We start from the raw sequence: 23,914 nt of genomic DNA on the forward strand, positions 1-23,914 counted from the left end.
TGGTATTCTTTATGTCACTATTAGTGACTAATCTCAATCTGAACTGCATTATGTAGATTAATATTTACTAATGTGTTTAAGAATCAAGCCTGTCTGTGTATTTGGGTTAGAGACAGGTCGGGTCTCCATAGTATTCTCCTTTGCCTTTGATTTTAGTCATTACTGAAAAATTAGTTTGCTTTAGACTTTAGTTTTGAATGTATGATATATGGACTAAATGTGTGAATTAGAAGTTACAGAATGGATGAATTATTTTTAAAAAGGCTTTAGAAAGAATCGCTACATTATTTTTCTTTTGTATCTTTGATACCCTTTAATCACCCAGGTAGTTCCAAAATCTGATGGGAGTGGGTGGTGGGTAGCAAAAGGCCACTTGGGAAGCTGGTGGTTATTATAAGACAATATAGAGCTATTTGGTTCATACTCTTCACTCTTAGAAACACTTCTGAGGTCCTTGGAAGTACTTGAGATTAGTGGGTGAGGTTCAAGTTCACCTCAAGAGACCCATTAGACTGTGGGATCGTTCCCAATTCTGTCTAAGATCTTGAAATTTGAAGCTGACTTTGGCCAGACTGTAGGATTTCCAGGTCTGTTTGGCTCTAACCTGAACCAAAGGGCAGTCCAGTTAAGTATGGAGGTCCAAGGTAAGGTGAGTATCTTCAGAACCTACCACGTTAGCCTACCTGGTGTTCGTTTTCCTGCATAACAGCCTCCCTCCATTAAAACAAAAGCAAAAACAAACTTTGGGGGATCTAAATGTCTCCAGAGACAGAAGGGCATTTTGGCAGTCCAGAACACCTTGACTTTAATTAAACTGTGAGTTTAGAATTACGGTAAATTGAAACTGGAAGGAATCTCTGAGAGATCCAAGTGTCTGGCCCTGCCCGTTATTTTACCAGAGAGTTTAACAGGCTTGCCCAATGGCAGAGTTACACTTCTACCCATGGTTGTCATTGGATCGGGGCATCTTGTCCTAAAAATACACCCTGCTCTCCCAGCCCCTGCCATGGTTAGACATATAAACGTTTGCCACAAGATTGAATTAGGTAACTTCATGCTTAGTTAACAATCTAAAAAGATGAGGGGATGTATGTAGCAAATCTAGTTTTTGGTTTTTTTTAAGTTTACTTATTTTGAGGGGAGAGAGCATACACAGGTAGGGGAGGGGCAGAGAGAGAGGGAGAATCCCAAGCAGGCTCCATGCTGTCAGTGCAGAGCCCAACTCAGGGCTCTATCTCACGAACCATGAGATCGTGACCTGAGTGAAAAGCAAGAGTCAGACACTTAACTGACTGAGCCACCCAGGCGCCTTGCAAATACAGTTTTTATTTTTTATTTTTTTGCCCTTGTTATTCTGAGGTCATGAAATAACTTGAAATCCTAATAGGATTCCATATATGAATAGCTTTAGGAAGATTAAATTGCTTGCCTATTGTTTGCTTTCACTAGAATATGTGATGGGCTGTGAAACATGGTACCAACACAGACAGAAGGTGATACAGATGCAGAAGGGGAGACATCTTCCTGGGCATTTATCATAACCACATGTAATGGAAAATGTGAAACAAATCTAAGACGTTAAAACTTATCTTTTTGTCCCTAAAGACTACAAACACAACTGTGAACGTTTCTATCATGAAGAGTTCGTGGAGAAGTGCAAAGAAGTGTTATTTCCAAGGAATCAAACAGAACCTTTGAAATCTTGGAAAGATTTGCCTTACAGGATGTGGGATCTGATGGTAACAGTGCTGCAGCAGGCTCTGGGTTAGATGCTGTCCTCAGGTAAGATGGCAAGAAATCTCAAGCCTTTTCCTTAGGCTTAAGCAAAACAGCCTGACTTTAGTGACTATGATCCCTCAAATGTTGGCTGTCCTCCCCTACCTCCCCTTTTCTATGCCCACCCTTTCCTGCATGAGAGGCCTCCTAAAAGCCACCCTTGGGTTAGAATTTCCTTGTCAGATATCACTCTGCATTTGCAAAGTTTTCCTGGCTATTTCAGTTTCTTCCAGTCTCCTCAAGAAGATTCTTAACTCTGGAGGGTAGAGCTTGCCTCCTTTTCCCCCCATAGATCTAAGTTGCTGGAAGTAATTCCTGACAACGATGGAAAGACTTTAAGGAGAAGAAATTGGATTAGGAAATATGAACAATGCATCTGTATAGAGTCATGTATTTTACAAAGAGCTTCCACATACATCATCAGCTCATTATCCCATGAAGATTTTCAGCTAAGACTTATTTTAAATTTTTAAAAATGTTTTTATTTATTTTTGAGACAGAGAGAGACAGAGCATGAGCACAGGAGGGGCAGAGAGAGGTGGAGACACAGAATCCAAAGCAGGCTCCAGGCTCTGAGCTGTCAGCACAGAGCCCGACACGGGGCTCGAACTCACGAACTGCGAGATCGTGACCTGAGCCGAAGCCAGATGCTTAACCGACTGAGTCACCCAGGCGCCCCATTCAGCTAAGACTTATTAAGTGCCTACTGTGGGCCACATTATTATTTGTGTTTGTGCACAGAATTGAGTTCTCTTACCCAGTGTGTGCACTCCTTCATTGTTTTGTCCAGCGTCGTCCACATTAAAACCCCCATATCTTTCCCCACCCGGGAGGCATGGGTTCACCCCCCACAGGCATGAGGAGGCTGGGGCGTGAAGTCAGAGTCCCTCTCTGTCTCATCAGTAGAAATAGGGAGATTCTCGAGACAGTTTTATTTCTCCATCCTCCGCCTCCACTTCTTACCACAGATCGCATTTATTCTGTCAGTTTTGTAGTTTGAAATAAACCCACAATGGCTGGGATGGCTCGGCCACTCACCCCACCTCTCCCTCTCCACCATCCCCCTCCGCCGCCTCTGCCCCTGTCTCTGCACCCACCATTTCAGCTCACCGAGGTGTAGAGCTACCACCATTTTTGTGGTTCCGGGAACTCCTGCCAAGAGGAAGACAAGTTACTTGGTTAATACGACATGGAGGTCAGTCAAGGCTTTTAAAACTTACAGGAGTTTGGATCTATAGGTCACGTGTTTAAAAAATCTTAGCTTTGAGGGGCACCTGGGTGGCTCAGTCTGTTGAGCATGCGACTTCGGCTCAAGTCATGATCTCAGGGTTTGTGAGTTCGAGCCCCGCATCGGGCTGTCTGCTGTCAGTCTAGTCTGTCAGCCAGTGCAGAGCCCGCTTCAGATCCTTTGTCCCCCTCTCTCTGTCCCCTCCCCCAATAAAAAAACCCCTTAGGTTTGAATGGGCAAATCAATAGAGACAGAAAGTAGGTTAGTGGCAGCCAGAGGATGAAAGAAGAGGGGAAACGGGAAATGGCCCCTAGAGGGTCTGGAGGTTCTTTGTGGGGGGCTGAAAATGGTCTGGAATTAGTAGCGATATTCGTACAGCCGTGTGAATATAGTGAAAGCCGCTGAAGTATACACTGGACAATGATGAGTTTTTGGTACGTGAGTTGTGTCTCACACAGGTTATAACTTTAAGCGTTTCAGAGTAGATGAAAAATTTGATAAATTGTACTGCAGTGACAAGTCTGACTGTGCCCAAACAAAAACAACAATGAAATAAGTCCTTCGAAATTAGCTGTGTGGAAACAGGATTTTGCCATTTGGAAACAATGCTTTGGACTGTAAGTTCCCAAATTATATGTGTAGGTAGTGGAAAGGGGCGTTCTTTTGAGGTTTCCAGGCATTGTCTTAGTAACTGACCGTCTAGAGCAATGGCCACAGATTGCTTTGCAATGTTTTCATTTTCCATTTGTTACTGAGAAGAAATTATTCAGAACCTAGCCTAATTATGTGGATGTATTCTATTTGTATTTTTCCTTCATTGGTTTTACCTGCTAAGTGCCAAGGAGTGTTCTAGACACGGGACACAGCAGTGAACAAAGAGACAAAAACCCCTGCCTCCACGGAGCTTAGATTATGGAGCTAGGTAACAAACAGGATAAATATGGAAAATATGTAATAGGTTCGATGTCTTTCGTGCTGAGGAGTGAAGTATAAAATTTTGAAAGGGAATAGGCCATCTGGTAGAAGGTGGCATTGGGCTGACTACTGGAAACAGGTGAGAGAGCAAGCTATGCAAATATGGATTGGACAAGCATTCCAGACAGAGGGAACAGCAAACACAGAGGTGCTGAGGCAGGAGGAATGGCAGGGAGGCCAGAGGCTGGAAGGAAGTCAGGGCTGTAGGGAGGGTGGTGGGGGACGAGGGTGGACATGTAATGGATGGGGGGAGGGGGGAGGGTCTTATCTGGTCTCACAGGTCATCGTAAGGACTTGAGCTTTTACCATTTTTGGACAGAGAAATGACATATGTGACATAGTTTGACAAGCTCACTGTGGCTGCTTGGCTGAGGATAGACCTAAAGAGGGCAAGGGTGGAAATAGGACACAAAATCAGATTCTGCCATTCACATTTCATGGAGACATAATTAAAGCAATAACACATTGACTCCTAACTCATAATAATGGTGATGGAATTCTTAGGGAGTGACTTCTATTTAATGATCCTAACCTGCTTTAGGTTTCTATTTTAATGGCTCTTCACACTGATCTTCTTGCTCTGCTGAACCCGAATGTCAGGCTGGCTTATTTTATGCCATTCACTCATTCAGTAGCGTGCGATTAGTACTGTCCCAGCCACAAGCTATCCAACAGTGAGTACGAGAAGCCTGGTAACTGCCTCCTTGGAACTTAACTCCGTGAAAAATCACTAGGCACATATTTATGAAATCAGGGGCATGTAAGGAATAGGATTGAAGTCTGCATGTAGTGACACTGGTGATACCTGGGAATCCTCTGCATATCTGGACGTACTTCACTACGGAAGTTAAGCAATGAGTTATCTTGTGCCCACGCCGGTGCAGAGGAATCTTCTTTCTGCCGTTCTACAGGCCAAGTCACCCTGGTAGAGGAGCAGACTACCTCTTAGTAAGTTACTAACAATCATGGTCATTTGCAGTGTCATGGTAGTCAGGATCGATGGGGATCATTGGCATATGAGTGCTTCTATTTTGTATTGTCTCCTGATATGGTGTTCTGTGGACAATCAGTTTGGTGATGGTGGCTGTGTCCCTGGGAGGATGTAAGCAGCACAGATACAAGGACGGTGGGCTGGTGTGATAGGGTCTCCTGGACGTTTGGGCAGGTTGGGCCCTTGATGTAAGCCCAGGTTTTTACTGGACAACCCTAGGATCTGTGTAGCTGGAAGGGCCTTCCACGGTTACCATCTCTCCTCTGTCCTAATTTTACACAGGGCAGAGCTAAAGCCCAGAGGGCAGATTACTTACTTAGAGCCCATTGAGGCTAAAGTTGAGACTAGCTAGAATTTCCTATCTCTTAGAGAGAGATGCAGAACAATCTTTTCTCCCTCCCTTCCTTTGTAAATATTCTTGACTACATTTTACCCCTTTATTTTTCAGAATAAGTCCTCTTCCAGTTGACAAGTCTATTTTGCTCTTGTCTGGAGAACGTGGTTGTGGGAAGTCCACTCTGATCGCCAACTGGGTGAATTATTTCAAAAAGAAATATCCGAGCATGTTGGTGATCCCTCATTTTGTGGGCACCACCTGTGAAAGCAGTGACATCATGTCCGTGACGCATTTCTTCATCACAGAATTGCAGTTCAAAAACTATGGTAATGGAGTCAAGCTTTTAACCTCAGGAAGTTTTTGTTGGAGGGCAGATATTCTGTCTACTGCTCATGTGGCCGTTCTCCTCCTGTTCCAGCATAAACCCCGTGTTGTCTCACCTGCAGAATCTGCCCACCTCTTCCCCTCACAGAATTAAATTTCCTTCCTTTCCTACTTCCTTCTTTCACCAAAAATGGATTGAGTACCTTTATGTGCTAGGGCACTATTCTGGGCAGTTCCTTACCCTCATGGTGTTTTTTATGTTCTTGGGGTGGCGGAGACAAAGAGTTAACCAACTCAATGTTTGATAAGTTCTATGAAGAAGAAGAAAACAGAGCAAGAAGGGAGGCTGTGTGTGTGTGTGTGTGTGTGTGTGTGTGTGTGCGCGCGTGAACTGTTAGGACTTGAAAAGTGTGGTCAGGGAAAGCCTTGCTGCAAAAGGGACATTCGAATACATACCTGAAAGAGGGAGCCACACAGATATCTCAGGGCTAGCATTCCAATCAAGGGAAACAAGTGCAAGGCTTCCAAGGTGGGACATGCCTCTGAACTACTGCTCTTCCTCTTCGATTCAGTAACTATTTATCGAGCAGGTTCATTCACTCACTTGCTCATTCATTCCCTCATTCCTGAATATTTATTGATCACCTGATCTGTGTCAGGCACTTCTCTGGGTTCTGGGGATGTACGCATCAGGCAAATAGGGTCACGGCTCCCATAGATACCACGTTACAGTTGAGAAAGGCAGATAACCGATAAACAGGAAACATATAATGATAAATGCCATGCAGCGTGATGTGATAAGGTGACAGGTTGCTAGTTACTCTGAGTGGTCAGGGACTGTCTCTGTGTTAGAGTATCTCTAGCAGCTGTGACGAGTAAGTCCCATTTCAGTGACTTCTCGAATGAAGTTTATTTCTGATTCATGGAGCAGTCCAGTAAGGGGTTCCTAGTTAGGCAACAAGTGGCTTTCCTCCATGTGGTGATTTGGGGACACAGGCCTTTTCCATCTTGAGGCTGTGTCATCCCCTAGGACCTCAGAGTCCTCTGCCTTTGGCTAGAGGAAGGGGAAAAAGGGTGGAAAAGGTGCACCTGTCCCTTTAAAGCCTTGGCCTGGCAGCGATCCACATCAATCCCACTGCCATTCTTTTGGCAAACACTTGGCCACCCTGGGCCCACATGGCTGCACTGGGAGTCAAGTGGGGACAGAATGCTAACCCCACGCTCTGGAAGGGGGACATGGACTTTTGCAGGACAGGTAGCCATCTATACCCTGTAGAGGCCTCACGGATGAGGAGGAGCTGGCCATGTGGAGATTAGAAGAAAGAACGTTCCAGGCGAGAGAGTAGTTAAGGTAACACAGGTCCTAAGCCAGAAGCAAAGTGGAGTTAGAGAGGGCAAGCAGGCCAGTGTGGCCAGGCCATGGTGGGCAGGAGGGGGACTCATATCAGATGGAGCCGGAGGTGAAGACGGGGCCATTTCAGGGCTGGGCTTTGTTGGACAGAATGTTAGGTTCAGATTCTGTTGAGTACAGTGGGGTGACCAGTGGGAAATCTTAAGCAGGGGAGGGATATGATTTGATTGATATTTTGAACAGATTAAAATCTGTCTGATGTAGGGAAAATGGATATGGAGGAGCAAGTATGGAGGCAGGGACACTTGTTAGAGGCTTTTGCAATGGTCCAAGCAAGGGATGACAGTAGCAGAGGAGGAAGAGGGCTTTAGATAGATTGAGGGTTTGCTGAGGAGTTGAATGTGGGTTTTGCAGGACAGGAGGAGTTGAGGACAGCTTTGGGAAGCTAGACAGACAGTGAGCGCTGTTTGCTGAGATGGAACATTATCGGTGGAGTGGGAGCAGCAGGTGTTGGGGAGAATCAAAAGAGTTTTGCTTTTGATGAAAGACATTTCAGATACAAGGTGTACATGGGGAATGATAACAATCACGGGAGATCTGCCTCCGTTCTAGGAGCAGTTGACCTCGATGGCTACTTATTAGCTGTCTGACCTTCTGCGAGTTATTTTAACTCTATGTAGCTCTGGTTTCCCATTTGTAAAATGCAGATGATTAAAAAAATGTCTTATAGGTAGTTGAGAGGATTGACTAAGATAAAGTAGGAAAAACAAAGACACTTAGCTCAGCTCTTGGCCTATAGGAAGCGCCGATAAATATCAGCTATTATGTCGTTAGGTGTCTGCCATATGTTTGCATGTCTGACTCTGCCTGCTTTTGGGAACTCATCCCTTCTCACCTGGGGCTTGTACACAAGTGCACATTTGGGTTTCGCCTGGGTACGTGGGACGCAGAATGGGTTTTGATGGACGTGTATTATCTCTGTATGATGGGACAGGTATTTGAGTGCCTTTCTGTGTGTGTGGTGGGTATGAGTAAATAGGGCGAACATGTGGGCGTGAGTTCTCTGACGTTGCATTTCTCGTTGTAAAGTGGGTAAAACCAAAATCAGCAGCAGCAGGTGTGACTGGTTCTACACGACAACAACTGATCCTACTCAGCCGCATCCCAAGGGTGTTCCGACCAGCCAGGCTGATGAGATAAACCCCACTGAGTATGCCATTAGGATTTTATTCCCAAAGGGAATTGTTAGTTTAATGAGTGTGTTTCAAGGTGCTGAAAGCTCGTAACAAAAACAGCTGCCATCTGTACTCAAAAAAACATGGCTTTTTTTTTAATGTTTATTTTTGAGAGAGAAAGATGTGAGTGGGGGAGGGGCAGAGAGAGAGGGAGACAGAAGCGGGCTCCGCCCTGATGGCAGAGAGCCCCGTGCAGGGCTCGAACTCACGAACCGTGAGATCATGACAGGAGCCAAACTCAAGAGTTGGATGCTTAACCAGCTGAGCCACCCAGGTGCCCCATCAGCTGCTATCTTTAAAAACGAGCAGATCTTGAGGTTGACAAAGCAGACTGCATTCAGGAACAGCCTATGAGTACCTGACCCTCAGGAGACACCTTCTGTCCCGGAGAGAACAGCCCGCCTCATTAGCAGTGGGAGGCAGAGGGGAAAGGCTGTGGCTCTGGACTTGGCCCGCCTGCATTTTCCATCGTGGCTCTGCTGCTTACTAGCCGTGTGCTCTTGGGCAGTTTACTTACACAGTGTGGGCCCCCGTTTCTCATCTGTGAAATGGGGGGTGGGATTCACAGTACCTACCCAGGGGATTACAGGTAGAGAATTTAGAAGAGTACCAGGCACTCAGTTGTCGTTAGTATTATCATTGTTGCAGCGATGATGATGATGGTGGTGATGATGATGATGGTGATTCCTCACTGAGCTAGAGAAAGAGGCAGGGAGCGCGGTGGGGGCTGCTAAGGGAAACAAGAAACCTATTCATTAGACTAAGGGAGGAGGTAGCACAATGCAGGAGAGTTTGTAGCCGCAGCGGGGGTGGGGGGAGGAACTTGAGGGGGAGCACTGTGTACTGCCTAGCGTGTGCTCGCGCGCAGCTTGGCCGCCTGAGCCAGGAAGCTGGGTTTCACCCGGGTGAGGTGGGTGTGGGCAGAAGAGGAAGAGCTGCCACTGAGAACGCAGCTGGCCGAGAGGTCAGCTCCTCTGCGGCGTCTCCCTGTGGTGGCCTCAGCCGTGAGCAGCTCCAGCTCCTGCAGGCACCCGGCCCTCCCCAGTGGGCCGACAAAAGGCCCCTGTGTGAAGCTCACATTTCTGCCCCTCTGTCCTCACCCCTGCTTGCCTAGATAGAGGGAGCTTGCAGACAGAACTGCTCGGAGCCAGCTCTCCCCCGGCCCGTGCCCCTCGCCTGCCTTGCAGGCCACTGATGTTCCTAATGTGACATACCTCGTGGAAGGTCGAGGAGAGCCACTGATTTTCTTATTTCCCTGTTTCTTCCCCCTGTCACCCCCCTCCCCTGGTGGCGGCCCGAATAACAAAGAGTTCCATTTACTGAATTGGCGTTCTGAGTGCCTGGTTCTGTGCTAAGGGCTTTCTCAGCATCTTAGTTAATGCTCCTAGCATCCAGCATTCTCGTCCCAGATAAAGAGCGGGGCTCACAAAGGCTGGCTCACACAGCTGTGTGTGGGCAGAACAAGGGTTCAGACTCAGGTCTTTGCTGAGCTCAGGGCCCCTTGTCCTCATTACTGCCCGGTCTTGCCTCCTTGAACAAACAGGGACATTTTGCTCCTCAGGGCCCTCTCCTCGCATCACTTACCGGGGAGTCTGCCCTCAATACCAGCAGGACTCCTTGGCAGGGTTCGCCAAGCCTTGTGCCTGGGCCTGGGTGACTTCTCCAGGGGCTCTTGCTCTTGGTGCCACAAGTGTGGTCTCCCTGGAGCAGCCGGTCATTTCTGTCTCTCCTTGTCTGTCCACTTCCACTCCCATCTACTGGAATGCCCCTCCTCTTCTCAGGTCGGTGAAATCCTCTCGTCCCTTAAAGCCCTATTTAAACTTTTTTTTTTTAATGTTTATTTATTTTTGAGAGAGAGAGTGAACTGGGGTGGGGCAGAGAGAGAGGGACCCAAAGGATCTGAAGCAGGCTCTGCCCTGACAGCAGAGAACTTGATGTGGGGCTTGAACTCATAAACTGTGAGATCATGACCTGAGCCAAAATCCGTTGTTGCTTAACTGACTTGAGCCACTCAGGCATCACAAGTCTCTATTTAAAAAGCACCCTCGGGGGGCACCTGGCTATCTCAGCTGGTAGAGCATGAGACTCCCAATCTCGAGGTTGTGGGTTCGAGCCCCACATTGGGTATAGAGATTACTTAAAAGCAAAATCTTTAAAAAAAAAAAAAAAAAAAAGAACACTCTCTCAATAAGAGGGCCAGATGGCTGCCTCTCTCCTTCATCTCCAACTTTAAGCAAGTGGCAAGGGTAGCCCCAGTCCCGTTGTACTCTAGTTTATATGGGTGTGTCTCTGCAAACACTGTGAGCTTGCCATCCTGGTCACCCACTACTTACACGTGGTCCTGACATTGTATGTTTTACTGTATCCCGTTATAGTCCTGGGTGTGCAGGAAACCATGTCTGTTTTATTGGCCATTCTCACATTCAATGCCTGACGCAGAGCCTGACCAACACAGAAGGTTCTCAATAAGTCTTTATTGAATGATAAGAGATAACACTGCCAAAAAGTGAAAAAATCAGTTAATCTCTGTCATTTTGTTACAAAGTATTTTGAAATTGTACCAATTGACTGTTTTTCTCTCCCCATGAATTTACCTTTTGTGACTGGGTGTTTAAAAACTTGAGCTGTTGGGGCGCCTGGGTGGCTCAGTCAGTTAAGCGTCTGACTTCGGCTCAGGTCGTGATCTCGCGGTCTGTGAGTTCGAGCCCTGCGTCGGGCTCTGGACTGACAGCTCAGAGCCCAGAGCCTGTTTCAGATTCTGTGTCTCCCTCTCTCTGACCCTCCCCTGTTCATGCTCTGTCTCTCTCTGTCTCAAAAATAAATAAACGTTAAAAAATAAAATAAATAAAAACTTGAGTTGTTACTATTTAAATTAAGCAATAGGCTCTCTCAAAAATAAATAAAACATTGAAAAAAAAAGGAAAAGGTGGCGCCTGGGTGGCCCAGTCGATTAAACAACTGACTTCGGCTCAAGTCACAATCTTGTGGTTCATGAGTTCGAGCCCTGCATCGGGCTCTATGACAGCTCAGAGCCTGGAGTCTGCTTCAGATTATGTGTCTCTGTCTCTCTCTGCCCATCTCCCTCTCATACTCTGTCTCTGTCTGTCTCAAAAATAAATAAAAAGGGGTGCCTGGGTGGTGCAGTCGGTTAAGCGTCCGACTTTGGCTCAGGTCACGATCTCACGGTCCGTGAATTCGAACCCCACGTCGGGCTCTGTGCTGACAGCTCAGATCCTGGAGCCTGTTTCAGATTCTGTGTCTCCCTCTCTCTCTGCCCCTCCCCTGTTCATGCTCTGTCTCTCTCTGTCTCAAAAATAAATAAATGTTTGGGGCGCCTGGGTGGCGCAGTCGGTTAAGCGTCCGACTTTGGCTCAGGTCACGATCTCACGGTCCGTGAGTTCGAGCCCCGCGTCGGGCTCTGGGCTGATGGCTCAGAGCCTGGAGCCTGTTTCCGATTCTGTGTCTCCCCCTCTCTCTGCCCCTCCCCTGTTCATGCTCTGTCTCTCTCTGTCCCAAAAATAAATAAACGTCGAAAAAAACAAATTTAGAAAAAAAAAAAATAAATGTTAAAAAAAATTTTTTTTAAATAAATAAATAAATAAAACATTAAAAAAATTTAAATTAGACAATAGGCCATTGTCATCCAGGAGAGACAGTTTGGTTCTAACAGAATAAAGAGATAGGTTTAGGATCATTTTCCAATACTAGTAATTCTGCCTATCTTCAATATTATTTTGAGGAAAAATAATTCTAATCACCCCAAAAAGGATTTTAAAAAACACTGAAACGATGCTTTCCTTTGCGTTATTAGATATAGATCTGTATCTTCCTTGAGGTTTTTTTTTCTTTTTTTTTTTTTTTGCCTGGGATTATTTTTCTGCTGATTATTATGAGTGATATTATGTTTTATGATTGTCAGGCTGCGTGTATTTTCTGAGGTTCATTCACCTCCGTTTTGTCACATAGCCTCTGTACCAGCTTCACACAAAAGGTCAACAGTCCGTGCCTCCCGCATGTGGCTGCTGGTGAACGGAATCCACCAGCGGTGACCTTTGCGGCTTGGAAACGCAGATGGAGCAACCGTTGAGTGAGGATGTGTTGCTGTTAGGAAAACTATTAGCAAAATCAGTGTTTGTAAAGCTCCTGATGACCTGTGTTCAAGCCTTTTCACCTTGCTGGGCCTGTTTCCTCACTTACAAGATGAGGGTTTGGACTAGACGACATGATCTCCAGAACCCCTCCTTCTCTAAAATTCACTTAGTCAAGGTCTGAAATCTCAATACTTTAAAGATTTGGGGGGGGGGGGGGTGGCGGATAAAACCCTCCAAGGATGAAGCACCAAGATTGTTCTCTTCCTGTTCTTGAAAAATACTTTTAATTGTGTGATCCAAGCTCAGACTATCTTGTTTTGATTCTTTCTTCTCCTTTATGTCTTGCATTCACATATAATCTTCAAGTCATTGATTTTATAGTCATTTTCTGATACCAAAATATCTTTAAAAATCAATATATCCATTTATAAAATAAGTAAGTCCTGGGGCTGCCATGTATAGCATGGTGACTATAGTTAATAATACTGTTTTGCATATTTTGAAAGTGGCTAAAAGACATGTTTTTTTGAATGTTTATTTTTGAGAGAGAGAGAGTGAGTGCATGCAAGTGGGGGAGGGGCAGAAAGCGAGGGAGACAGAATGCAAAGCAGGTTCCACACTGTCAGTACAGAGCCCCCTGTAGAGCTAGAACTCAGAAACCACGAGATCATGACCTGAGCCGAAGTTGGAAGCTTAACCAACTGAGCCACTTAGGCACCCCGGTAAGAGTACATCTTAAGAGGTCTGGTCACAAGAAAAAAAGTGTTTTTGTATCCGTGCAGTGATAGATGGTAACTAGACTTACAAGTGGTGATCATTTTATGTATACAAATATTGAATCATTATGTTGTACACCTGAAACTAATGTAGTATCATTTGTGATTTATACCTCAATAAAAAAACCCGATGTGGGGCGCCTGGGTGGCGCAGTCGGTTAAGTGTCCGACTTCAGCCAGGTCACGATCTCGCGATCCGTGAGTTCGAGCCCCACGTCAGGCTTTGGGCTGATGGCTCAGAACCTGGAGCCTGTTTCCGATTCTGTGTCTCCCTCTCTCTCTGCCCCTCCCCCGTTCATGCTCTGTCTCTCTCTGTCCAAAAAATAAATAAACGTTGAAAAAAAAAATTAAAAAAAAAAACAAAACCCGATGTAACCCTCTAGTATAATGTAAAAGAGAAAAGTAAAGTAATTTATTGCAAAATAATATGCATTCCAATATGTAAATGCTCAGACATGATTCCAGTAGAAGCCACAGTGGAGTAGGCAGGTCATGGAAAATGACCATGCTTTCGAAAGCTGCTAGTGCAGACATCCATGGATGTGTTGTAGTCAAGGCTCCAACATCATGAGCAGTGTTCCCATCAGGGTCGTGATTTTCTGAAATCTTGGTATCATTTCAGACGAAACAACATATTATCTTCCATCACTTTCTATGGTAGTTGTATTCCTAGGAAATTCAATGTGTTTTGAATCTGTGCAAAAATTACTTTGCATTTACATGAAAATGGAGTTGGTTTCTAGGTGAGGTCATTAATAAGGTTACCCCCTCCCCCCCCCCCCCCAAGTGACTGTCTGGCAGAACATGTGAAGGCAGGTAGACCCCAGGACACAGCTGCATTGTGTGTGACTGTCCTGTGTTCTAGGACATCTCGAATTCCTAGAGCACCCCTGTTGAGTTGCACTGCTCTAATCAGCTTCCTGTTTTTTTGAATGCTCATGTGTCTTCCTACCTCCAGACCTTTACCTTTGCTTTGTCTTGCTTGATATCCCTTTGCCCTCATCTCTACCTGTGCATTCCCCGAAGCTCGTCTCACATGTCTTCTGCATGAAGCTTGTCTTCATTGTGATGGTTCTGCAACACACTCCAGTACTCTTCAGACTCATATTCTACCTTGAAATGTGTTTTTTTTGTGTGTGTGTGTACTGAACCCATTTTCACTTCCCTTAACTCCTTGACTTTATTTATAGATCATTTTTATCTCCTTTTAACATTGAGCACAGAACCTTGCACGTAACAGGCAACCAATAAGTATTGTTAAACATAGTTATTCAATATGCTTCTAACAGAATCTTAATGCACCTGAGAGATGTAAATCCATTAAAAGCTTCTTTGCATAACTTGATTTTCTAGATTCTAATGTGCCTAAATTTCTATGGGAAACATGGCCTTTGAAAAATAAAAGCAAGACCAAAGTTGTATGTAGTAAAATGCTCTTAAAGTATTAAGCAGTTGATTACAATTTTGGGTTGCTCTCTGCTGTGTCACGCAATCAGAGTTTGCAAGTTAGTCCTCTCAAATCACATCCTTTGCCCTTTCTGGTTTATAGCCTGATTTTCCCTGGTAATTTACAGATTCGAAGGTCTGGGGTCCAATATTGCGGATAGAGTAATTTAGGATTGGTTATGTCAGATTTGATGTGGGCGAGAACTGAAGAGACCAGGCAGTGGTGGGGGATGATGCATGTGTGCCCCTGCTGGACCACCCAGGTGGTAGCCGTGGCCCCTAAACAGCCACCTGACGTTACAGAGCTGCATAAACTTCGCAGACTGCATAGACTGGCTTCTCTTTCTTCCCTTCCAGCTCTTTGTAACATGAACTATTTTTGCATTTTGGAAGATGAGAGTAATGCTTTGGATCATACAAAATATTTTTTATATAAAATCCTGAAAATGTATAGGAGACATCTGGTGGTAAATATCATTATCCCTTTTGGGTTGAATATTTTTAGGCTGCTAATCACACATATACCTATATGTGTCAGCTGTACAGCTGTGAATAGCACTCATTGTTCCCAACCCCTTCCGCCTCCCCATCCCATTAACATATTCTAGCAATGATGGAAACATTTTTGCCTAATTTGAACAAATTCCTATGCTCTAGGTACTCAGCTTGAAACTGATGTTCTTAACGAAGGCTCAAATGTCTTGGTCTTTTCACTTCTTGTGGAAGTTTTCATTGCTTCCATCAATTTAAAGCCATGTATACTTGTCCTAGATGGAATTGAAGAATTCATTGGCATTTATGGGATTTTAGGACAGAAGATAATCTCTTTTTAAAAAAAATACCTATTTTATTACAGTTTTATAAAAAGAAAACTCCATAATTTAGAAGGTATGTAACATCTTTCTTTTTATTTAATTTTTTCAATGTTTATTTTTGAGAGAGAGAGAGAGAGAGAGTGAGTGAGAGAACAAGCACGGAGGAGGGGCAGAGAGAGAGAGAGAGAGAGAGGGAGGAAAGCAGGCTCCAGGCTCTGAGCTGTCCGTGCAGAGCCTGACACAGGGCTTGAACTCATGACCACGAGATCATGACTTGAGCCGAAGTCAGATGTCCAACTGACTGAGCCTCCCAGACGCCCCTGTAACACCTTTCCATTGCATTGCATATCTATAGCTATAGCCAGCATCGCTTATAGCTACTACTATATGTTTTATTGAACAAATACTTCTGTGACACTTACAACGGGTCAGGCACCTTTCTAGGCACTTTATAAATATTAACGCATTTAATTCTCAGAAGAACCCTATGAAAGAGACACTGTGATCATCATCCCTGTTTATACAGAGGGGACTGAGCATGGAGGTGTTAGGTGGCTTGTCCAACATCCTAAGATTGTGTTAGACTCAGAATTCAGACATGGACAGTCTGGTTCTGGAAACTGTAACCTTTACTTCTGCCTGATTCTGCACCCCCCCCCCCCATTTTATACATTGATCAGGCATTTATTGGACTCCTAGTATTTTCTTTATGTTGTATATTATGACCTGCCTCATCTATACTGATTATGCACATATCAAATCCCATCGATTGGTTGCTTTCCTTAGTTTTTCTTATCTTTTTTTTTTTTTAACGATTATTTTTGAAGGAGAGGGAGACAGAGTGTGAATGGGGGAAGGACAGAGAGAGCGGGAGAATCCGAAGCAAGCTCCAGGCTCTGAGCTGTCAGCACAGAGCCCAACGCGGGGCTCAAACTCATGAACCATGAGATCATGACCTGAGCCGAAGTTGGACGCTTAACTGACTGAGCCACCCAGGTGCCCCTCCTTAGTTTTTCTTCTGTTTGAGCTGATATTGGATCACTGGAACCTTGTGAAGAATTTTCTCTAAAACTTAAAAACACATGTAATTATAAATTAGGTAAGTAATATATGTTTCTGATAGAAAATATGATGAAGAAAAAGAAAACAGAAAATTAGGTATACTCACAGTCTCACTGCTCTTCAATGTTTTGGAGTATAGCCTTCCTTCTTCTATGGATGTCTATGTACACTCCTTGACGCTTACGTAAATGAGATTACACACCATATTGTTTTATAATCTTTTTAATTTAATGCATGGCAACCACCACAAATTCAGCAAATAGTTCTTGACCACTCACTATAGCAAAAGCACTACAAGCAGAGTCAGACATGGTCCCTGCAGAGAAACGGAGCTTTCATTCTAACAGGGGATGGCTGATGTTAATGATGCTATTACACAAATAAGGACAAGATTGCAAACTGTGACAAGTGCTGGGCTTTGATATATAGGAGGATGACCGAGTGATGGCACGGAGATGCCAATGGCATTGAAGGAAGCGATTACTTACATTTCCTGAGAGAAGGAGATGCGCCATGCCACTCGGGGCCCCAGGGGAAGTATCAGGGTGGTCAGGAGGCAGAAGACTGGAGCCAGGAGAAGGCCAAGGCCAAAGCCTTCATTGGGGTTCCCATGGGAAAGGTAGAGGAAGCCATTCAGGATTGGCTAGTTTGTGTAATTTCAGCAGGCTTTGTGGCATCGTTGTCCCTAGTTGTCTGGTCCTAGCCCCAGGATGATGATGTGGGGCAGGGAAACATTGGCTTGGTGAATGCGAGTCAGATAAGAAGGTAGGTGGGGGTGTGTTCTTGGATCTGTGGGTCTGCACATGACAGGCATGTTCCAGGCAAGCTGCCACCACCCCCGGGACTTAGCTTGCCTTGGGAAAAACAGTCTCTCCTGAATCTCTAAGGCCCCAGAGAAATGTCACAGTATCAAAAAATAAAAAAATAAAAATAAAAATCCCTAACAGTACCTGAAGACACATTCAACTCAGTGCCTGGCTCAGAGTAAGCACTCACTGTTTGGTAGTTACTGTTGTTATCATTATTATTATTATTATTATTATTATTATTATATTTGCGATTATTAGTCAAAGAGGGGTAGGAAAGGCTGCTAAAGGAATCTAGAAAGATCTGATTAGGTGTTTATCTTATCCCCAAATAAAGCCATTTAATTTATGATAGTATTGCTGTACAAAGCAAGATTCTTCATCATAAAACAATGTTCTGTTTTTCAATTGAATGGTTCAGTTTGCACTCTAAGATTTCCCTTGATCGTCACTATAGGTCATTCTTTAGAAGCCTAAGATTTGTCAGATTACTTGCTTGTAGGAATGTTTTTTTATTTTTTATTTTAACTGTTAATCTATTTATTTTGAGAGAGAGAGAGCAGGGAGAGGCAGAGAGAGAGAGAGAGAGAGAGAGAGAGAGAATCCCAAGCAGGCTCCGCACTGTCAGCACAGAGCCCGATGTGGGATTCGATCCCATGAACTGTGAGTTCGTAATCTGAGCTGAAATCAAGAGTCACTTAAGTGATTGAGCCACCCAGGTGCCCCGTACAAACCTCTTTTTAGAGGTCACCTTTGTACTATCAAATTCATAACAGATGGGTAAGTCAGTGAATATAGTTCTGTAGAGTGTGAATTGGTATCATCACCATATTGCTTACTATCCACCTTATCGCTAATAACCTTCACCCCAGCCCTTAACCCTCTATTTACTCACTATATTCTAGCTGCTCTAAGTTTAAAAACCATCAGTAAAGTAGTTTTAAAGTCTTTAAAGTTTTCAAATATCTTTGACTTTCTCCACCAGGCAGAAGATTTTTCTTGGCTGCCATGCTCGCTGCCTCCTCATTGCAAATTCATCATGAGCACTGTCTCCTCTAGCCTGTCCTACAAGTTGCTGTGTGCTCGCCCAGATGTGAGGACAGTGGACTTCATTAGCATAGGAGACAAAGAAGTGAAACTAAACATCTTTAGACAGCATCTCTCCATTCTCAACAAAGACCCCCTCCAACAGAGCCAATCCACTTTGAGGAAAAAAACAAACCCGAATCCTTTAAAACTCACGATCCTAGCGAATGAACTCAGAGAATGTAGAATCTACCGAGATGAGTATCAGTGTCTGAAGGAGTACTTGGAGGTGGTGTCTGTTCAGGAGCTCTGGGAATTGATTCTGAAACGCTGGATTGAGGACTATAGCTGGACTTTTACGCCAAAAAAGGCAAATTCAGACACGGTGGCTTTAGGAGAAGGTAGGCCTTGGCCAGTATTGACAACCTGCTAGAGTCCACAGGGAGAGAGATGTATGGTGGACCACCCAGAGGAGGAGGGTCCAAGGATGGGGTTGTCAGAGAAAATACAAGATGCCCAGTTAAATTGTAATTTCAGACAAAGAACAGTCCTTTAGTAAAAGTATGTCTCAATTATTGCATGGGACACACTTATACTAAAAATTAGTTGAATTACAAATAAATAATTTCATTACAAGTATATCCCAGATTATTGCATGGGACATACTTATACCCAAAATTGATTTTTTGTTTATCTAAAATTAAAATTTAACTAGCTACTCTGCGTTTTTATTTGCTAAATCCAACAACCCTGTCTAGGGAGCTCTGTGCTGACTGTAAAGGGAACCATATTAGACAATTTTTCAGGAATCTAAGAAATGGGCCTTTATTATTTCTATAACTCAACTCTTTTGAGCCTATAGTTCAAGTGACGGCAGAAACCTAATTCAGTTCATCTAGGTTAAATCCATCAATTCAGCTTTTTTTTTTTTTTTTTTTTTTTGGTACAATTCAGGGTGTTTTCAGTCAAGAGAGGATTTGTGTCCTTCCTGTGTGTGTTTCTTTGGGGTTGAGCTTAAATCTGAGGGTCTTGGTGCTGGATGTCCTTGGTTGTCATCTGTCCCTGCTGGCTTCCACTGAGGTGGTCATGGCCCCAGATGGTCCACAGATACTGACTTCTTCCAATGCTGGCATCCTCTAGGATGGCTGTGTTCCCATCTGTTCTTGGGTTGTTCGATCTATGCTGCCATCTGCTGCCGTTTTCCTTCACTCTAATGTGAGGAGGCCCCTCTCCTCCACTGACATCTGCACTCTCCTGGAGCCCATAGTCTTGTGGGTACTCAACATTCCCGACAGGGAATGTTGGTTGCTCACTGCACCTTCAGAGATCTGGCTCTGTAGGTGTCCCCATAGTGGTTTCTGCTCTCTGGTTCTGGGGGCATCAGAAGATCTACAGGCACTGGCCTTGTAGGCTCCCAATGGGAGGCACAGCACAGGCTGTCTGTACTATTGGGTCCCCAGGTGCATCCAGTAGGTCCCCTGTCCCTGCTCACAGCTTGGGTTCAGGGAACAGCACAGGCCCACCTGAGCAACTCTGTTGCTCTCTCCTCGCACTGTCTCCTCCACCTTGCTTGGTTCAGTCCTCTTTAGCTCACCCTGTAACTGAGTCTGTTGTTTGTGGTTAAAAGACGTATTCCATGAGTCGGTCAGGCATTTTTGTCTTTTGATATTCCACAGTCTTTTGAGAAGCAAAGTTTGTTCTCAAAGCCATTATCTCTGCTAGGAGCTTCAAAAGGCTTTTGAAACTTCAGTTTCTACCATAATAACCTTCTCTTAAGTTTGATGAATTTGGAATGGAGCAGGAAGGGGGATGTGGGGGTGGGGAAAGAAGCACAAAATACTTGCAATGAAAGACACGTTGGTTGGTGTGACCACATATTGTCCTGCCCCATTTTTTTTTTTTTGCTCTAGACTTTGCATTTCTGCAAATAAAATGAATTGCAAATTTAGCGTGCTCTCCCTCACCTGCAAGGAGGTGAAAGAAAGGTCTCTGGCCCTGAGAAGAGTCACGCAGGCAAGGTGGCCCATGGCTGTGCCCAGGAATATTCCTGCTTGTCTGGGACTGTGCGGGAAAGCCCAGGCCCTCCTCTCCCCAGCTGACTTTCCTCCTCCTGCCCACTGACCCCTCCTCAGGCCCAAGGCACTCAGCCACAGGTACAGGAAGAACTTGGTAAACCTGGGGTCAACTTCAGAAGGAGCTTGTACAGCTGGGGCTGAGCAGCTCCCTCTGCGTAAAGATTACAGGTGTTTGAGGTTCATTCCCCAGTCCTGGCACAAGAAGTCCATTTAGAATGGTAGACTTTGGGGCGCCTGGGTGGCGCAGTCGGTTAAGCGTCCGACTTCAGCCAGGTCACGATCTCGCGGTCCGTGAGTTCGAGCCCCACGTCAGGCTCTGGGCTGATGGCTCAGAGCTTGGAGCCTGTTTCCGATTCTGTGTCTCCCTCTCTCTCTGCCCCTCCCCCGTTCATGCTCTGTCTCTCTCTGTCCCAAAAATAAATAAACGTTGAAAAAAAAATTAAAAAAAAAAAAAAAATAGAATGGTAGACTTTGTTCTTTCTCTCAGTGGTCTTAAGGATCTCTTTAGAGCTGGTCATAAAGCCAGCGGGAATCCAGCTCTGGCTGAAAAAGTGAGTAACATAGAGCTGGCTCCAGTGGTGTCTGTGGCAAGATAGCAATCATACCAAAAAACCATTCAGACCCATCGATGCAAACTTGATATTTGAAAGTATTAATAGACTGCTCAGTAGTATGATAATTGGCAAGCTTTCCAGCTTATAACCATAGCTAACATGGACGTATTAGTTGGGACAAAGTGGATGATAACTTAATGCCTGAAAGTATGGGCTCCAAAGCCAGGCAGTCTATGCTCAAATCCCAGTTCTGCACTTACTCCTGTGTGACTGGCTAAGTTATTTAACATCTCTGGGCTTTATTTTTCTTATTTGTAAGACAGGGGAAGTTATATAGTATCTGCCTATAGGATGATTAAAGGAAACAAGTTGTATAGTCATACACGACATTTAGCCATTTAGAATGATGCCTGGCAGATGTGAACGGTTCTTTTTGTCATTGCTGTCATTGTGTTATCTGTACAGCACCGGATGGCTGGGTGGCCGACACTCTGTGCTTTTTTGAGCATCTCACATTGTGGATTGGCCGAGGATGAGATATTCCAGCTTTTGGAGATGCTGGGCTACAGGGATCACTACAAAGTGACCATGTTGCACTGGGCTGCCCTCCGCAATGCCACCAGACAGTGGGTCCAGGAGAAGCCCAATGGCCTCCTGTACTTCAGGCACCAGTCCCTGCGGAGTGCTGTGGAGCACAAGCTTCTTGGTTAAGGGCTTAAATCTGTGTAAGTACCTGCTAGTTCGGAAAAGGGAAGTTTGCGTTCAAGGGAAAGCTTGCAGCTAGCATTTCTCAAGTAGGAATGAATCTGTAAACATGGGTATACATGGTCATATAAATTAATACTTGTACCTGGTTGTGAGTAACTGAGACCTGACTTCAATGGCTTACATCCCAGGGTTTATTCTCTCACATGAGAGCTTTCTGAAAGTAGGCAGTTCAGGGCTGCCCTGTTGGCTCCACAAAGTCATCTGGGACCCTCTTCCTTCTATGTCCCTGATCCACACATTAGCTTGCATTCTCAGGGTCATCTCATGTGCATGACTGCTGGAAGCAGCATGGCTGCTGGAGCTCCAGCCATTGCATTTTGGGCAATAGGAAGGATGAAAAGAAGGGTTTGCATTTCCTTTTAAGGAGCTTTCCCAGGTTTTCACCAACATTTCCACTCTGTCTCTAAAACGTCATTTGGCCACAGTTAGATATGAGAAAAGTTGGGGAACAGAGGTTTCAATGGAGTGTGTTGCTACCCTAAACTAAGGTGGGCATCTGTTACTAACAAAGATGAGGGAGATGGTTATTGGATAGGCATTAGCAGTTTCTGCCCTAATTCTGAAATCAAATTCTTTTTTTTTTTAAGTTTATTTATTTTGAGAGAGACAGAGAGCATGCGTGCACTTGTGCAAGTGGGGAGGGGCAGAGAGAGAGAGAGTCCCAAACAACCTCTGTGCTGTCAATGCAGAGCCCAATGTGGGGCTCAGTCTCACAAACCATGAGATCATGACTTGAGACGAAAGCAAGAGCTGGATGCTTAACCAACTGAGCTACGCTGTCGCCCCTGAAATCAAATTCTTATCCCCTTCTGAAAGGATTGAGGTCTGAATCTGAGAAACAATGGCAATCACAGACTCTTGACCTAGAAGCAGAGCCCTCTAGCCACACAGAGAACTTCAGGTTCGTGGACTTCAAAAACCTTACATCACAGCCTCGGCAAAGATTCTAAGCTCTGTGCAAATTTCCTTTCGGGTTTACTATGTCCTCTTTCACTTTCTTTTTTAAAAGATTGTTTCCCTCCTACATTGTCGTCATTCCCACCACCTCTTAAGTTACATAATGTAGCGAAGGGGGGTGGGGAGTGAGGGTGCTCTTAGGTGTGATGTCAGTTCTTCTGCTCACTTGGTCTCTGATGGTTTGCAACACACTTAGTCTCTCCATTTTCCTGTAGAACAGTAACACTCTTGGAGGTGCAGGGACAAGGCCATGGTGTGGCTGTTAAAATTCTGGGTATATGCTGTAGCCCTTCTCTGCACTGTGAGCCCCTAAAGAAAGCACTGCTGGCAACATTCACTATTGTCAGGAAAACAAAGACAACAACAACAACCAGGATGTGAATACATCTTTACCAGAGGCGCCAGGAATTGTAATTGCAACAATTCACTTCCAGGTAGCTTGAGCATGGGAAGTAAAGCATATCCTACAGGGAGAAAAAAGATGCCAAAGCGAAGGCTGTAGGACTTGAGTCTGCTATGATATTTTTTGGTAAAGGGCTATCTTTTGATATATTTGATAATTGTCTTCTCAATTATTTTGGGGCAAACTAGTCTCTTAGCCACACGTATATGTGGATGCTTCTTTCCTTTGAAATTAATACTCTGTTTACAGATTGTATTCAGTTTGTAAGTATTGTATTCAATTTGTAACTTAAGTTACTCCTACCAAAAATTGGCTAGTCTAGAGGCAGGCTTTGTACCCTGGGCTGTGGTCCAGCAACGTCTTTTCCCTTTTTGCTACTAGAGCTGAGGATTGTTTGGTCTTATATACTCTTTGTATGTGGGTGAACATATGCGTGTACATGTGTGTGTGCATACGTGCGTATCAGTGGGGCTGAAAAGGGAAAGGGCGGTTAGGGGGGAGACCCAGAAAGCTGGGAAGTGCTGTTTTAGTGCGGCCAGAGCATTGTCACATCTTGTTGCCCCTGGCCATCATAGCCACCACTATTATTTAGTGCTTTCACTGTGCCAGCCGCTTCATATACGTTATTCCATTTATTTCTTGTGTACACAGAACGTTCTCTGGCTAGGTTAGGTCGTATCAGTTCTGTTTCCCACCAGCCTCCTAGAAAGTCCTCACCTGCCCCAGGTGCCTGCGGGAGACCCTGAGCAGTGTTACCTGTGCTCCTCTGTCTGTTGGCTGTAGCCACCACGTAGAGGCTCTTCTGGTTTGTGCTCAGTGACGTGGGTACCTCCCAGCTGCCCCTGCAGGGCTCCCCCCAGGGAAACCAAGCCTCATGCTGGGGTCCCTGTCTCTTTGCCCTCTGGCAGCCAGCCCTTG

General features: G+C 44.9%; 1 protein-coding gene and 1 non-coding gene across 2 annotated transcripts in view; both read left to right on the forward strand.

The window, feature by feature from the left end:
- The window catches only part of LOC121041016 (putative tetratricopeptide repeat protein 41), a 76,665-nt gene that overhangs the window by 17,790 nt on the left and 34,961 nt on the right, over window positions 1–23,914 (forward strand). Inside the window, 7 exon segments of the mRNA XM_040491836.1 lie at window positions 1,606–1,662; window positions 1,665–1,782; window positions 5,419–5,633; window positions 15,188–15,346; window positions 18,197–18,640; window positions 21,334–21,365; window positions 21,367–21,574. Of these exon segments, the coding sequence (XP_040347770.1) occupies window positions 1,606–1,662; window positions 1,665–1,782; window positions 5,419–5,633; window positions 15,188–15,346; window positions 18,197–18,640; window positions 21,334–21,365; window positions 21,367–21,574 (1,233 nt within the window).
- On the forward strand, window positions 10,272–10,344 carry TRNAG-CCC (transfer RNA glycine (anticodon CCC)). Its single transcript has one exon. It is a non-coding gene; the product is annotated as a tRNA-Gly (tRNA).

This window comes from Herpailurus yagouaroundi, unplaced genomic scaffold (genome assembly GCF_014898765.1).
Source record: "Herpailurus yagouaroundi ecotype Mexico unplaced genomic scaffold, PumYag 182, whole genome shotgun sequence".
In the NCBI taxonomy this organism is placed as follows: Eukaryota; Metazoa; Chordata; class Mammalia; order Carnivora; family Felidae; genus Herpailurus; species Herpailurus yagouaroundi.